Source organism: Rhodnius prolixus, unplaced genomic scaffold, assembly GCF_049639745.1.
Source record: "Rhodnius prolixus isolate KJV_2025 unplaced genomic scaffold, Rpr scaffold_2, whole genome shotgun sequence".
Classification (NCBI taxonomy): Eukaryota; Metazoa; Arthropoda; class Insecta; order Hemiptera; family Reduviidae; genus Rhodnius; species Rhodnius prolixus.
The window spans coordinates 52,306,122-52,323,666 of NW_027411592.1; the positions used below are offsets into that span (position 1 = coordinate 52,306,122).

The 17,545-nt window shown below is 32.2% G+C and overlaps 2 protein-coding genes across 3 annotated transcripts; one reads left to right on the forward strand and one right to left on the reverse strand.

Moving 5' to 3' along the window:
• Positions 1–2,136: 2,136 nt before the first annotated feature.
• On the reverse strand, positions 2,137–4,061 carry LOC141449969 (uncharacterized). Of its 2 annotated transcripts, XM_074119953.1 has the most exons (4): positions 3,900–4,060; positions 3,598–3,807; positions 3,161–3,437; positions 2,137–2,945 (listed from the first exon to the last, which is right to left on the reverse strand). In XM_074119953.1, exons 2-4 carry the CDS (start codon positions 3,700–3,702, stop codon positions 2,443–2,445), a joined length of 885 nt encoding a protein of 294 aa, XP_073976054.1. In that variant the 5' UTR covers positions 3,703–3,807; positions 3,900–4,060; the 3' UTR covers positions 2,137–2,442. The 2 variants fall into 2 exon arrangements, with proteins under 2 accessions (XP_073976054.1, XP_073976053.1); XM_074119952.1 differs by having other exon boundaries at positions 3,598–4,061.
• A 49-nt stretch (positions 4,062–4,110) lies between these two features.
• LOC141449968 (uncharacterized) lies at positions 4,111–17,052 on the forward strand. The gene is made up of 15 exons (XM_074119951.1): positions 4,111–4,264; positions 4,349–4,489; positions 4,693–10,863; positions 10,953–11,041; positions 11,116–11,343; positions 11,450–11,600; positions 12,830–13,015; positions 13,093–13,297; positions 13,651–13,748; positions 13,831–13,953; positions 14,471–14,614; positions 14,685–14,815; positions 14,904–15,177; positions 16,008–16,199; positions 16,288–17,052. The coding sequence occupies exons 3-15, from the start codon at positions 5,119–5,121 to the stop codon at positions 16,612–16,614; spliced, it is 7,893 nt and encodes a 2,630-aa protein (XP_073976052.1). The 5' UTR covers positions 4,111–4,264; positions 4,349–4,489; positions 4,693–5,118; the 3' UTR covers positions 16,615–17,052.
• The last annotated feature ends 493 nt before the right edge of the window (positions 17,053–17,545 follow it).

A 17,545-nucleotide genomic window follows, 5' to 3' on the forward strand; every position in this document is an offset into this window, starting at 1 on the left:
CTTTAGGATCTTGACCAATAAAAGAAGTGTACATAAATGACTGGTTAATAGAATTTGCCGCTAACATATTTTTCAAAAAAAAAATAAAATTTATTTTTATTTATTAATTTTTATAGTATTGATTTCTAATGCTGTAGCTTAAGCGTTAATTAAATAATGTTAATTTAAAAAGAGATACATTTTGTCTATTGAAAATGTGTTATTAAAAGAAAAAGTCATTGGGTATAAAATAAAGATCTATAAGCGAAAGAACATGATTTTCTATAATCAACTTCGACTTCAATTAGAATTTTCTTATTAACATTGATAATGTATTAACAAATTTTTAAATAGATGTAAATGTGCTTTGGGGGAAAAATAACAAAACAAAATTGGAGTAACATGAGGTAATATTAGCAATTACACTGCCATTGTATTTCCTAAAGGCGGAGAGCCTATACTCCATATTGTGAGATTGGCTTTAGTAAAAATAAAATATATTTAAAAAAAAAAAATGAACACACAAATTAATGGTGGGTTTATGTTATAATTATGAAATTGTGTGTTTTAGGATAATGAAAAATAATGTTACAAAACAAAATAACTTGTTTTCTTTCTTGTTATCACAAATGTGTTTTTGTTTTTGTACGGGGGGCCATTTTTGTGGAATTTCAGAAACAAAAAAATAAATAATTAAAAAAACATTGAATAATAATAGTACTTAAAAAAATATTTATTTCACAAACCATGGCCTTTTTACTGGATTGAAAATAAATTCAGAGTAGCTAAAAGAAAAAATTTTTTTAACATATTGTTAAAAATAAACTAATGATGTGATATTAATACGTTTATAACATATTCCAAATAGTATTTATATGATAAAGAAACAAAAAAAAAAACTATGTATTTAAATGGCCCCCTGCACCTTTATCCTCTCGTTGTCTTTCAATAATTTTTCAAAATGGATTAAAACAATTACATGACATGTTATGGCTCAATATATGAAAAATCTCCTAGGTAATATAGTGTATTTCAATAACCCTTGCACATAAGTTATATTCCAGTTTCTTTTAATTTTTACTTTTATTTTTTTTATAAAAAAATAAAATAAAATAAATGACCCGTCATTTCTCATAACATGCATATTTAAAATTTTAGGTATGTGCCCTACAGCATGCTTTTTCCTGTAAATCCCTAAACAAGAGAACAAATTATTTGATTTTTTTAATATTAACAAATGTTCTCAACCTAAAAATAATGGAAGTATTTTTTCAATTAAATACTAAACTTTTTTTCTGGAATAAACGTCCATAATTTTTGGAGGGTAAGGTAGAGGAATTCGTAAATTAGGCCTTTTTTATGGGTAATTCTGATGATTGCATGTGAAGTAATGAGAAACCTAGCGTATAAAGTAATTTCCTAATACAATGCCTAAACCCATTAAGGTAACTGTCATCTTACTGTTCGCCATCAGCTTATCGCGATTTCGAACTCCTTACTCTGCTGGTTCAGTGTAATTTCACCTCTAAACTCTCTGGTTACGTGCGAGCCCATCTCAGCAATTCTGGCTTCTTGGAATAGCTGCATTTACTCTTGCATGGATAGTCATTCGACTTCTGACGTTTATATTTTTCAAATGTCGGTAGATAGGATAGGTAGTCATGATTTTTCATTTAAAACATCTTTACGTCAATTTTAGCATACTGTACCATTAACTTTTTCCAACAGTGCATTCTGTTGCAATCTTTATTGAATTTCGATCAGAAACGTCGGACGCTTCCTGGACCCTCCCAAAAATCTTCTATAGTTTGTGCAATTCTATTTTGTAGACGAAATCTCTTCTAACTACCTGTTTATCTTATATTGTCATTTGAAAGTCTTGAGCTCTCCAATTTAAAACACACTACATTTATTCCTCAGAAATATTTACAAGACTGGCTAAGAGGAGTCAATTACATTTTACTTCATGAAGTCAAATGGTTAAGAAAGTGCATAATCTGTGGATTGGTTTGTTATGATGGCTACAAATATGAATCCAGTAATTTGACGTTTCGAGCACCTTTGGCACCCATCTTAAGCTATTGCTTATGTAAGGTGGAGTGGAGCTATTAATAGCTTTTCCGTCCATGCCAATGCCAACCATTAAAAGCCCACTGGTGCATAAACGAAACTATCTACAATAACTTTTTATTGTTTATATATTACAATGGTTATTTTCAGATGGATTGAAATGTATAGAATACAATAATTGTTCATTTGACATTATTTTAGAATAATGAAAAATTATAAATTAAAACCCGTTAATTCTATTGAAAATGAAATATCTTTTCCTGTCAATGAATGAGCAATTCATTCCTTTTTTATTACTACAAATACTTAGGAGTAAATCTAATAACAGTTCCAACCAACACAATAATTAATTTCAATAATAAAAGCTGATAAAATGATGTAATTAAGCTACAATCAGGAATTAAAGTACTCCCACTTACCGAAATGTGTTAAAAGCAGTAAGGCATAGAATACATTTTCTTTCTTTAAAGTGTTAATCTGTTCGAAAATACGTTTAGTTAGCTGAAGCACGTATTCAGCAGGCAATTGTTCGACATCTAAAGACATTAAATTAACCAAATGCTGTAACTTTGTTGGATACAAACTAACAAAATCTAAGCTTCCTTGTTGGCACATTTGGGATACATTGACAATAAAATTTAGAATTAAATCTAACATAGCTTTTCGGTTATTCGCGGCAACTAACACTAGATTCATTATTGAAATTAAAACGTAAAATAATTTTGGAGATACACTACATAAATATACCCAATGTTTGCTAGTTTCAGAGTTCCATAGATTAATTTCTCCTGATTGATTACATTGTTTGGAATAGAGTTCAACGATAAGTAATTCTAATTGGGTGGAGTCCAACGTTATAATTTCTTCAATTAAATCAACTGGAACCATCGGAAAATCTACAAAAAAAAAAAAAAAAAATTGAATAACATATTAGGCGTAAAAAGGTATCAATGTTAGAATGACTGAGAGGGAAATAAAGGAGCCATGGAAAAGTTAGCCATTCATAGTCGCTAATAATTCAGAATCAAATTTATAAAATACTGTAGGACCAAATATGTACATATGTATACAAGCAATTGTTTCTTAAAATACTAATCAATAAATGTCTTACCTTTGTGGCTAAATAGTTTATTCATAACTGATAAATTCTTATGGGATTTAATTTTTAATGCAGTAGGTATAAGAGTCTTGAACGCCTTACATAAGTCAAACGTTAATTGAGAATAACTTAGCAAAGTTTCAACAGTATTTATACAGTCATCTGGTTGCATTGTAAAGATAACATTAAAATCATTAATTCTCAGAATACTAGACAATTTTTCTTGGGGAGTGAGTAATGATAAACATTCTTCCTCCGGTGCACCATAACAAATAAATTTCAAACCTCTCTGAAAAAAAAGTGACGATCAATGTCTGTAGAATGCTACTTTCTTACTAAATCATCCAGATATACAAATTATGAAGTCTTGACGGCTTTTATGAACTTACCTCAACCACAATTTTAACTAGTCATTCATACATTTTAAACAGTTATATTGAAATACTAACCATGCTAGCTGCAAGATTATTATCCTCTGCATTATTTTTATTCTCTAAAACACCCAAAATGTAATCATATAATTTTTCTAATAAATAAGAAGAGATACCTTCCATTGTATACACTTTTTAACTTAAACTGAATTTTGTTAAAACTGCATCAGTAATTGGAAAAGGTCCCCGGAAAAAAGTAGTTATTTGAAAATATTCAAACTGTTTCTACTGCAATAAAATAAATAGCATAATAGAAGTAAATATGAAATTCCTGCATTTTCCTATTTTACTTCTTAAGTTATTGCATCATAAGTACATACACGGTACAATACTTAGTCAAACGCTACTTTTTTAATTATCCATTTCAGTCTTCTATATATTTGCTTTTCGGTATAATTTTATTTAGGTTGGTGGTTCAACCGACAACATCCCATTCCCATCCCATAGTACTTTATCACGTCCTTGTTGCTCAAGTCTCACGTATAACCTACAAGTGTAGTAGTTCGCTAAAGGTTTCAATAATGTTATAATTAAGCGCCAATCTTTGAAGTTCAGGCAGAGTTCAGTTCTGTGTTCGTAATGTTTTTATTTTTCAGATAAGAACAGAAGTTTGCTATTTTATCTTTGCGAAACTGATTTGGATATAATTATTAAAAGCTGTCACAATAAATAAATTAAAGGCCAGGTAACTTTTGTTTGTACTTGTTAATTCAAATAGTTGAGTGTTACATGTTTAATATTACTCACCATAAAATCGTTTCTGATTTAGAGCCAAATTTCCTTTTGTTTATTTAATTGGTTTTTGGATTTTATTTAACGAAAGTGCGACACCAGAACCATTAGCAAGAAACATAATTATCTGAATTTTAGTGTTTAAATATTCTTGAAGTAGAGGAGTGTTTCATAAAAGGTACGATAATAGAATTATATGAAGAATACAATTAGGGTTACATTTTTTATTATTAATGTGCGTTATTGTGATAAAAGAGCATCATTTGATTAAATTAGTTAACCAACCATCCTAACCATAATATATTTCAACTAAAACTATTTGACTTTATTTAAAATAATTAGTTTTTCTGAAAGAAGTCTTTTGCATTTTATTTATTTCAGATTTGGTTCTACTAAGTTTTGTAAAGTCGGCTGAATTCAACCAGGAGTTATCATAAATAGAAAAACTAAATGTTACTTTAATCGAATTACTAATATAATGTGAAGAATAAATTTCAAATGAAAAATAAGAAAAACATCTTTTCAAGGAGGGATGAAATTGGTAGTAGGAAGGACAAAATTGGTTATGAATATTTATTTGTACAATTTACATTTCTAAGGAATAAGATTCAATCAATTGAAGACTTAAGGACAATTTTAGCATAACACCACCATTGATTTTTTGTTCGAAACAATGTGACAAAACCATGTTCTTTGTGAATTAGATATATTAGTTCAGCAAAAATAAGGATATTGATTTTAAAATTGTTTGTGAATCATTTTACACTAAATTTTGGTTTTCGCATGTGAAGTACGAACGAAACAAAAATGAACAATTGTAATAAAGGAGCTAAGTTACTTTATTCAGTTAAAGAGCATTTATCATTGAAAGAAAAAGAGTATCAAGCTGTCACAGTTAATGATTTGCTAAAATCTGTACAAATTTTAGAAGATGCTGATAGTAGAACAGTCTCTTGTAATAGAGATAAAACTGATTTTGGTACTTTATCCAATAAACTTGTTAAGTTAAGTTCTCTGCATAATTTCAATAAAAATGTTTTGAAGCAATTTCAATCTGAAAAGCCTCCAGGTTCTCAGAACAGCCTGAATAAGAACAGAATTGATTATGGGCCTAGTTGCAGTAATATTCCACCAACTGAAAAAATTAATTCTGGATGCTCTAATGAAGTTGATGAAAGGGATACTGAAGCACTAGAAGAAATTACTAATTTTAAAAAGTGCAAAAAAATAATTCATTCAGATGAAAATGAGGTAAAGGCCTCAGACCAGCATTCCTACCGCATTGAGGAAGTGCAGGAAAATAAGGATTTGAGTAGTGTTTCGGGCTCAGGTGCAAACAGTTTAAACAATGTTTCTGAAGAAATACTAAAAATTTTGGAAAAAGGATCAATAGCAGAACATCAAGTATTAGACCTTGATAAGAAAATTAGTTCAAATAAAAACCCAATGGATGTTTTTGAAAAAGATATTAAACTTTTGCCTCAGAAAAATGTAAGGGATGCAGTACAATCAGAAAATTCTGAACAGTTACTTGGAATTTTAATTAATGACAAAATAATCCGGAATAACAATATTTACCCGCATCAAACACTATCTCTGAAATCTGATCTAACGTCAGAGCAAGAAAAAGTAGAAGACAACAATTTAGAGATTCCTGCCTGGAATACTTCATCGCCATTAAAAATGGAAAACGAATTTTATGGACTCACTTACACGCAACTATTTAATGAAGATTTTACATGTTCTATGAAAGACTTAGGTCAACAGAATTCAATTAAAACTAATGATTTGAATAAATGTTCTGGGCCTCTAGAAATTTTAAATAGAAACAAAGAGAAATTAAATTTACTAAAGCCACCACAAGAAAGAGATCATTTTTTGAATTCTAGTCCAGAAAGAGAAAATAAATCATCAGCTAATCATAAAAATGAACCTGAGGATTGTTTAAAAACTTTAGAGTTTCCTCTAGATAATAAATCTGCAACTACTTCAACTTTAGATGAAGCAAGCGTTTTAGGTAGCAATAAAGCGGTTTTTTGTACTGCTGGCGGAAAAAAAGTTCAGGTAGACTCAAAAAGTTTAGATAAAGTTACATCTCTATTTAATGATGATGCAGAAATTTTAAACGATTTTATTGAAAACGTAAAGGAAGAATTTTCAAAAAATTATTTCCATGGCACTCATTTACATGAGTCGAAAAATAGCTGCACATTAACACCTAGAACATCTTTAAAAGTTGGGAAACAAAGTGTAAATCATAGTTTACCATTTAAAGATGCTGTTAGTGATTATCAAACCTTTAATGATTCATCAAACACTTTTGATATTTTGATTAGTGAAAAAGGTAATCCTTTAAAATATGAGTTACATGAGAATAAGAATAAGAGATCCGAAATTCTGTCCCATTCTATTAACCCAAATGGTAGAATGTCAGTTGGAATTAAGGCTCATCCGGAAAAAGTTAGGTTTAATGAAGTTGTGGAAAGTGCCAGCCCCAAAACTACAGATCAAAATCACAGTCCTTCATGTTGGAAACAGCAACTAGAATCTGAACAGTTTCCTTCTTTTGCAGCTGAGAGAAAATTGAATTCTAAGAGCTTAGATAATACAAAATTATCGCGTAATGAAGATATCAAAATTATTGGCGATGCTTTCGACAAAAATTGTTCTTTAATGAATAATGTTGTCGAACAAAAGAATCTACAGTTTTCTAAAATTCCACATTCGATCGTTTCTGTTGCGCGCGAGAAATCTATTGCAATTGATTCTGATAGTTTAGATAAAACAAGATTGGTGCTTAATGAAGATAATAAGGATTCTGTAGTCATTAATAATCATTGCTTAAAACAGAATATTCTCAAACCTAAGCAACTACCTATCTCGAAAACCATTCCTTTTGCCTTTACTACTGCAGGTGGAAAATCTGTTGACGTGGACTCTAAGAGCTTAGAGAAAGCTAAATTATTAATTGACGAAGTTATCGTAGATGATGTAAGCAATGTTAGCGAGCAAAAGAAGATACAGCGTACGAAAAACATACCATTTGCTTTTACTACTGCAGGTGGAAGATCTGTTGATGTGGACTCTAAGAGCTTAGAGAAAGCTAAATTATTAATTGACGAAGTTATCGTAGATGATGTAAGCAATGTTAGCGAGCAAAAGAAGATACAGCGTACGAAAAACATACCATTTGCTTTTACTACTGCAGGTGGAAGATCTGTTGATGTGGACTCTAAGAGCTTAGAGAAAGCTAAATTATTAATTGACGAAGTTATCGTAGATGATGTAAGCAATGTTAGCGAGCAAAAGCAGATACAGCGTACGAAAAACATACCATTTGCTTTTACTACTGCTGGAGGAAAATCTGTTGATGTGGACTCTAAGAGCTTAGAGAAAGCTAAATTATTAATTGACGAAGTTATCGTAGATGATGTAAGCAATGTTAGCGAGCAAAAGAAGATACAGCGTACGAAAAACATACCATTTGCTTTTACTACTGCAGGTGGAAGATCTGTTGATGTGGACTCTAAGAGCTTAGAGAAAGCTAAATTATTAATTGACGAAGTTATCGTAGATGATGTAAGCAATGTTAGCGAGCAAAAGCAGATACAGCGTACGAAAAACATACCATTTGCTTTTACTACTGCTGGAGGAAAATCTGTTGATGTGGACTCTAAGAGCTTAGAGAAAGCTAAATTATTAATTGACGAAGTTATCGTAGATGATGTAAGCAATGTTAACGAGCAAAAGCAGATACAGCGTACGAAAAACATACCATTTGCTTTTACTACTGCAGGTGGAAGATCTGTTAATGTGGACTCTAAGAGCTTAGAGAAAGCTAAATTATTAATTGAGGAAGTTATCGTAGATGATGTAAGCAATGTTAGCGAGCAAAAGCAGATACAGCGTACGAAAAACATACCATTTGCTTTTACTACTGCTGGAGGAAAATCTGTTGATGTGGACTCTAAGAGCTTAGAGAAAGCTAAATTATTAATTGAGGAAGTTTTCGTAGATGATGTAAGCAATGTTAACGAGCAAAAGCAGATACAGCGTACGAAAAGCATACCATTTGCTTTTACTACTGCTGGAGGAAAATCTGTTGATGTGGACTCTAAGAGCTTAGAGAAAGCTAAATTATTAATTGAGGAAGTTATCGTAGATGATGTAAGCAATGTTAGCGAGAAAATGCAGATACAGCGTACGAAAAGCATACCATTTGCTTTTACTACTGCTGGAGGAAAATCTGTTGATGTGGACTCTAAGAGCTTAGAGACAGTTAAATTATTAATTGAGGAAGTTTTCGTTGATGATGTAAGCAATGTTAGCGAGCAAAAGCAGATACAGCGTACGGAAAGCATACCATTTGCATTTTCTACTGCTGGAGGAAAAAATGTCAACATTCATTCTAAAAGTTTAGATGGAGTTAGAGTATTATTTGAAGATGATGTAGAAGACACTTTATTCGTTAAAGCCCAACAAAATAAAACTCAGTCTTTGAAAAGCGGCAAAATGCAGCCACTCAAGGAGTCTAAAACATTTAGATTTTCAGCAGCTAGTGGAAAATTAGTCGCAGTTGATTCCGTTAGCGTAGGCAAAGTCACTCTATTGTTGAAAGATGAAAGGGATAGCACAGTGTGCGATTCTGACAAATTAATGTACAGCAAAACACAAATCGTAAGTAAATTAGTGAATGCTGATGAGTCTGTTGAAGAGATTTCTGACAAAGCTTTCGAAAATAATGAAACATTAAATAATGGATATGAGGAAGGTAACGTAATAGGGTCGACCGTTAAAACAGATTATATGTACAAGGAAATGAAAGATTCAAATTTGTTAGCCGGAACTTATTTTACACATTCCACTAGTAGTGGCAAAATAGTCTCTGTCGATTCTAAGTGTTTGGATAAGGTTAGGTTGCCATTTAAAGATGATGAAGGAATTGCCTTAGATAACGAAGGTACTGTCCCACCAATATTAAAGAATCAAACCCAGAATGTTCTCTACAAAGTTACTGGCTCGTTTGACTTTTCTTCTGCTGATGATGAAAAATCGGGTAAAGTTGTAAGACAAATTGTTGATGGAGTTGAATTTCTGGATAGGGCTGATGCTGTCAAAGAATGTGATGCATCAAGTTCTCCTGCTCTACCGTCTGCCTTTTCTACTGCCAGTGGGAAATCTGTAAAATTTGACTCTGAGAGCCTTTGCAAAGTGAAATCACTATTTAATGAAGAAAGTATGTATGGGAAAGAACTTGTATTAAAATCGAAAGCTATCCCAACAAGAAATAAACTCGAAACAAACAAAATGGTTTTATTTAAAACGGAGTGTTCTGTAGAGCCGGCGACTGCATCCAAACAGTCTTACTTTCGTATAACTGATGAGGATATTGCTGATTTGGTAACAGCCGATGTGGAGAAGTGTAGTACCTTACAAAATGTGAAATTCAGTTCAAAACAATCAGTGCATAGTTGTAATGTGAACGAAGATCGGATGAGCACAGTTTCTGGCAACTCTGTTAATAGAGCATTGTTTCAAGAAATGCCAGCATCAGAATTAACTACTGAAAACCGTGATAATAGGCTTGATGATAACTTAGTTTTACTTAATAAAAAATATGATGAAGATGTGATAAAGATGGTGGAAAACCATTCAACTGAAGAGAAAAAAGATATTTTGGGAATTGACAGTTTAAATTGTATTATGTTATTAATTGATGAGGAAAAAAATGAGAGGGACTTAAATGAAATTCATCTAAATTTAAAATGCTTGATAGAAAATGAAAAATGTGGTTTTAATTTAAAAGATTCAGAATATAATCCTCTTACGGATAAGAATGAGGGAAAACTCGATTCTTTTAAAAACTCAACAGACGTTCATGCAAAAGTTGAATATCTTGAAAATGAGGCAATTGTGCCAAGTTACGAAAATGAAGAAAGAGAAGAAACTAAAAACGTTGCTCATAAAGAAAATTCAAAGTCATGTAATGAGAATATAAATTCAGAAGAAGTAAGAAACAGAAAATTTCCTTATGCCAATTCAGATGGTGAAAATAGTCAGATGAGTGGAATGTCTCTATTTCATGAGGTCTCAGAAAGTGCAGCCGCTTTAATGGTTGATGAACAGCTTAATGGAACCTGGCGTACACGTGGTATTGTAACAAGTCCATCCATGTTAGTTGAACGATCAAAACCAAAAGTGTCAATTATAACTTTGAACGAGAACGAAAAAACTGGTTTTACTACAATCACAAATCGAATGGCCAATCTTGCTTATACCCCTTCAAGAAGAAAAATTTCAGAAAAGAGAAAAGTTTATGGAGAAGATGAGATCCAGGAATTTAAGAAACCAAAAGTAGACTTGTTTACCACACAAATTGAAGAATTGTGTAAAAAATCTCAGCAACAACAAAAGGAACTAATTAATCAAAAGTTTAAAGCTGTTATTAAGCCTGAACCTGGTTTGCTTTTTATTCAAAAACAAGAAAAGAGTAGGCTTTCTCTAAGGCAGAAGGTTCGAGGACTTAGACCTTGTAAATACACCGAAGAACAGGTATGCTTGGTCACTGCAAAATTATTTCCTTTCCTTCGATAGCAAGTTTTGATAGAAGTTATGCTCTTTTAATTCTAGTATTTTTTCAGTTGTTAACATTTGGTTTGAAAAAAGAAGTCATTGACGTAAACTCAAATAATTCTTCTTCCTTTCAGTTTGATGCGAAAGAATATTATAAGTATGTTAATGATTTTTATGAATATGATTTTTTGAGATTCAAATTTTACTGTTTAAATTCTACTAATATTTTAGGGAAGATATTGATTTCTTTACTACAGGCCTTCGAGTTGGTCAAGAAAGTTATCTACTTTTCAATTGTCATTTGAAAGCAGGTTTGGTTGAAATAGAGAATTGTTTACTATCTAGCCCAGGAGTAGATCCAAAATTGCTTCCTAATGGCTGGGTTGCCAATCATTATCGGTGGATTGTTTGGAAACTTGCCAGCATGGAAAAGTCTTTTCCTGATATTTTTGGAGGAAGGTATTATTTTCTTTTTTTCTAAAAACAAATATTCTGTAGGTAAGAAAATAATCTTATTAATTTAATATTACAAGTTGTCAGTGCATTAAATATATTTTATTTGTAGATGCCTGAATCCTGATAATGTTTTACAACAATTAAAGTATAGATACGATCGAGAAATCGATCGGGCCCAAAGAGCTGCATTCAAAAAAATTTCCGAAGGGGATGAATCAGCTTCTAGACTGTTTATTTGTTGCGTGGCTGCAATTCGAAAAGTTAGTAGTTTTAAATGATTAGCCCTGATATTTTTTAAAAAAGTTGAAAATTAGGATTCAAAATTCTTGTAATTCCTCTTTCTGTTTTCTTGCTTTTGTTTTTAAATAACTGCTAAAGATTCCTATTCATCCCATTTCTACAGTGTTCTTGGCATCCTTGGTTCATTTGAGCATCATGTTACGACCGAACCCAACTTTCCATTTAATGTACCTTAACCTTGTAACTTAAAAGTGCAAATACTTGATGGAACAAACTCTGGCTTTAACTTCTTAATTTTTCTAAGTACTTCAGGAGAGAAGTAAGGACCAATGAGATTTATCAGGTGGCAGTAGATTTGACAGATATCCACAGCTGGTTGCTTTAAGAATCCTTCTAATAAAACCGTAATTTTAAAAAGTATTAAGAGTTTTCAGCTAATACTACTACTATTTGTAGATTATAACACTTAAGCTACTTTTTCTAGTTTGGTTCTTTATAGTGAATGATTGTCAAAACATTTTCATTTCATTCATTTCATTAACCGAATTTGAAGAATTTCTTACTGTCTCGATCCCTAGTGGAATCGAGTTTGAATGTTTTGAAATTTTTTGTTTTTTATTTACGGCGGATACAAACCAATTGACATATTTATCATTTACAAATTACTAGTCAGCGAGAGAGACTGAGAAAGAGATATAACCAATTTGTTCTTTGCTTCTACTTGATGTAGTAGATGTTACTATACACTTTTTTTCAAGCCACTTCTTTCCTAAGGCTGAACTACGGCTATTGTACCCTTATAAAGAAAAGAATGGATTTTTAAAGATAAAGATTAAGTTGATGAAAGACAATGTCATAAGCCCTTTTAAAAAAGTTTGAATCTTAAGTGATAGCACACCTCACAATATCAGTAAGGTTATTTTTCTTATAAATTGTCTGTTGCTAAAAGATCCTAAAAGATCTTTTGAGGCTCCGTTCTTATTCGTTTGCTGAAGGGAATCCATCCTCCTCTATTAAAGCCTCTATTATCTTTTTAATTGTTTCAAGGTTATGGTTATGTTCAGAGATATTTTGGTGCCATATCCAAGTATTACTCATATCAACAACTTTAAAGCTTTAGCCGTTTTAGGCGCATTGTTCTCGAGTTGTTAGTCTGGTAATATCTTCAGGTATACCAAAGTTTCCAGAAGAGTACACTTCCCCAATAAGGGGAGGCTAGTTTTGTTGTAAATATTTTTTTTTTCTTCAGAATGTTTCAGAAATTGAAGAGACAACTTTGGATCTCGAATTAACTGACGGTTGGTACAGTTTGTGGGCCTCAGTTGATCAAGAAATGGTGGGTCTTGTAAACAAGAACATCGTGTGTGTGGGTAGCAAGCTGGCAATAATGGGAGCGGATTCTTTAACTCCAGATCAAGCGTGTGATCCACTGAAAGTAACTATTTCTCTTATAATTCTAATGCGTAATAAAGAGAGCAGGTCCCATTTTAACAACTTGCTATTATTCTTTAGGCTCAATGTCGTTTGAAGATTTCCACAAATTCATGTCGACGAGCAAGGTGGGATGCCAAAATGGGTTTTGTCAATGTTCGATGTTTTTCTTCTTTAAAGCTGAGCTCTATATTACCACAAGGAGGAATTGTTGGAAAAATAAGTGCCCTAGTTGCCCGAGTTTATCCAATACTTCATATGTCTAAGGATTCAGAAGGAAAAACAGGTATAAAAGAAAATATAATCTAACTGATATATAATTATAATAGATATTAGAGTAGGACTTAGACTAATTAAGAAGTATTAGTCTGAAATGTACTTCGAGGCTAGCACGCTCCCTTTTCTAGGGAAGAGACATATTGTGTTGTAAATTTTTAATAATACAATAATAAGGCTTATAATCGTTTATTCATTTTAATTGTTTTATTACGTATAGTAGATATTTGACGTATTTAATTGAAACTAATATAAATAATTTGCATACAAGAAATTGTATACTTTTATATTTATTTATGCTAACATGCAGATTAAAGAAAACGTTGATACTAATTAAAATTAAACCGTTTTATCACTTTTTAGTTTTTAGAAACGAACGAACTGAATCTGCTGAAGAGGCTAGAAATGAAAAAATATACATCGAAAAAGCTGAAGAATTGTATGAACAAGTTTGGAGTGAGGTAGACAAAGTTTTATATAACATTTGCTTACATTTTTTTTTATGAAAATAAGACCTGGAATATTTTTCTTTTATATCCTTAGGTGGAACAAAAATACAAAAAACCTGTAGATGTTGGACAGTATACTTCTAAAGACATAAAGAGTCTTTCTCAACCTGACATTTTGTGCAATATAATTGAACAAAGCTGTGACTCTGCTACTCAGGTTAGAACTCTTTCTTGGTTGCCAGATATTTTTGTCTTGAATTCTCTAATATGGAATTAAAAAAAAAAATGCAAGAACAACAGCTTGTGCATTTAGTAATAGAAACATTACTTTGGTGCTAGTTGTGTTAATATTTAATAGTTTTCCCTAATGAGTTTTTCCCCGACAAATAAAATAGATCAGTAATTCTAATCGTTACTTCTGTTGCTGCTTATCCAGAAATAAAAGTCTCTCTTTAGAGCCGATTAAAAACTTTTACTATTTGGTTGGCACATGTTTGGAGGTAGCATAAATACAAAAATGAAAATTCCAACTTTCTATTTCGAATTGGTGCTTCAAGGGGATTTTCCGGGAATTTTTACTTGTATTAGTTTCTTAGGATCCTTATTTTAGTGAGCATGTATAACAGTGAAGCAATTATATTTTTGTTTAAAGCCTTCAAGAATATTTAATTTCATACACTGCGGTGAGAGAAAGTCGTTTGCAGTTACAATATATTTTGAATTGTTTTTTTTAGGGATTATTGAGTAATGAACAATTGAAATTAGCGGCTGACTATCGCGATCAAATGTTATCAAAAATAAGGCAAGAAGTTCAAGACCAAATAAAAATTAAAATGAGGGATATATTACCTGAACGTCATGTCGTAAAGTTACTGAAGGTTCTTAAAGTCTTTTAATTATGCAATTTACGCTTTTTGCAATAATTCTTTAATAGTATTTTTTATTAAGGTTCGAATACTTGATTATGAAAAAGAAATGCAAGCTATGTTAACAATTTGGCGTCCGACTGAAGAAATTTGCAATATTCTTCGAGAAAATAAAATTATTTCTTTTACAAATCTATGTGCATCTGGTACTAGGTAAATATTAGCAATTTATTTATCAAGCAAGTGATTCCAAGTTTTTATTTTTCATTTCCTGTAAAATATATCATGAAACTTGTTTAAGGGACCGAGTACTGCAGTTGACGAACTCTCGTCAGACGAGATATCAAGAAGTTTGTACTTTTGCTAGCGATAAATTTCTTCGAAAAATAACTCGCTTGGCCGAGCTGAAACCAGTTGGCGTATCCAGACCTACAGGACTTTTATCGAATGAAGTAGATATTGTAGGACTTGTAGTGTACATTAAGCATCCAGATCACCCGAAAGGACTTACCGTAGTATATCTCACCAATTTAGAAGGAGAATATATTGCTATATCTTTTTGGACAGCACTCAAGGTATGTATAAATAATTTTTTGAATTTTAAAACGCGTCAAGTCTGAGGTCATTGAAGCCCACAGCCTTTATCAGTGCATTGCCGGCCACTGGACGGTGTTCTCTTGTTTTAGATAACCGTCCATCAAGGGCCAAGAGCTCTAAGACATCCTGTGGGGGAGAAAAAAAAAAGGCAGGAAACTAGTTTAGAATCTCAGATCTCCGAGTGGGAATCCATTGCTCTAACCTGAGCTAATCCCTTCCCTGAGTGTTGTACAAATTAGCGCTGGGTCTTTAGCACTGATTATTGCTGTTACAGGATTTAAGCGGTTATTAGCGGTGTGGACCCTGAGCAGATGCGGTTTTTAACTTCCATCCAAGCACCTATGGACTCTCACTCACAAGAAACCTTCCTGTCTGTCTACAAAATCGAAGTTATCTCGAGATTCCCAATTCTCCCACATGCTCTCTTGAGAGTATGCTTCTCCATCATGGGCACACCGGCCTATCTAACGCTTTTCTGAATTGTTTCATGTAGTTATCAGCTTGTTCCGGACTGCCAAACGATATTGAAGATTTAACCCTAGCCCTCTCGTCGGGGAAGGGAACTACCCCGGCAGATCCGGTCTCGCTGAAAAGCTTCACACTACTCTTCGAGGCATAGCATCTAAGACTTCTCCTACAATCTCGCACTAATTTTGAAGCTCTAACACCTTACATAAAGTCTTGATCCTAATCGAAAAATTGCTAACCTCTTTCTAATTTTCCTAGCATTCCCCAAATGCTTCGAGAAAAGAAGTTATATTATTAAAAATCTTGTTTAATTACCTAGCTTTTAATTGATCTGTTGAAGGTGTTTGGATGTGAGGATATCTTGACTGAGGATTCCTTGGTTTGCTGTTACAACTTGCAGTGGCGTTCAGGTTCTGGTGCTTGGAGGATTCCGAATGTATTTGCCACAGAACTGTCAGTTTTTACACAACACCCAAAGTTCTCTCACTTAAAGCAAGAATTTTCCAAAATAAACTCACTTATTTTGTGCGAGGTATTCCATAAACCATTTTAACCAAATCAAATATTAAATTAGGTAATATTAGGAACAAATTCTAACAAAAAAAACCTGTATGTTCTAGAAATCAACCGACCTTATAAAAGAAAGCAAATTGCAGTTGTTGACCTTGCTAAAAAAACGTGAATACTCGAGTATTGGAAATAGTTCTTCTGGTGTACAAATGGAACATATAACCAATTCTGTGAATGAGGCGGACGTTACCCCAGTCCAGAAGAAAATTAGAAAACTTAGTAATTATGGGCGACCACCTCCACTGTCACCTCTTCCGCTTTTTTCAAGAAGTCCTGATGTCTTTAACGACTTCAGATCTCCATGCAGTGCTAGAGCTAAAGACAGCCCTAAATTGAATAACAGCCCACTAAGTTTGTCAAATTCTGGCAAAACCTAGGATGTTAATTTTGTAAAAATTGTAAAATACTTAATAAAATTAAAATGATTGTTTCTTATGTCTCTTAATTTCTAATTAAACTTTTTAAAATGCATTAAAAATGTATGCGTTTATGTTCGACTATTAAATTATTGCATTTTGTTTACGAATGAACGGATCTCTGGACAAAATAATCACATCCATTAACAATCATCATTGTCCTGAAATTATTTCCTGAAACTTATTATCTGTGTGCTGGTAATTGATTTAAAAAAAAAAAAAAAACATTTTTTTCTTTTTTGTTATTATTATAAATAGAATATGAACTGATTAAATTATGTACAAAATACGATGGAACACATCAGTCGGGACTATTTAACTTTTATATTTGGGAAAGTTTTATCTTGAATGTATTATCTGTAAAAAATGTACATAATAAATATTGGTTTATTTTTTTTATTACCTTTGTTTGGATTAGCATTTTGCCTTAGCCAGCGCTGAAATTGAGCAATGTTGCAGTCGCTGTAACCACAACTTGGACCCGAATTGCTTTATTGCTCTTAATCGACACAATCGAATTTGATCAACCAAAGTACAAAATGGAATTCATAATCAAATTAAGTATTTCTATATTTTTACCAAATGAGATTTGCTTTTGGAAAAGAGTTGCGTAGATTATGACTTCTAGAGTAGGAACTCAAGCATTTCCTAATAAATTTATTTGCAATGTCTAAGTTGGCTTTAAGGTGTTTGCTCGGAGTGAGAGTACACGAAACATCACTTACTGCACTTGCTATTTAGAAGAAGAGCAATTGTACCTCTTTGCAGGAAATTTATGGGATGAAGTCCAAACCAGGAATGAATCCAGTACTTTAATATATATATGATCTTTGCCTCTAACGTCTCAACTACCGTGGCTCCCGTCCATTACTTCCCAACATTTCTCTTGTAT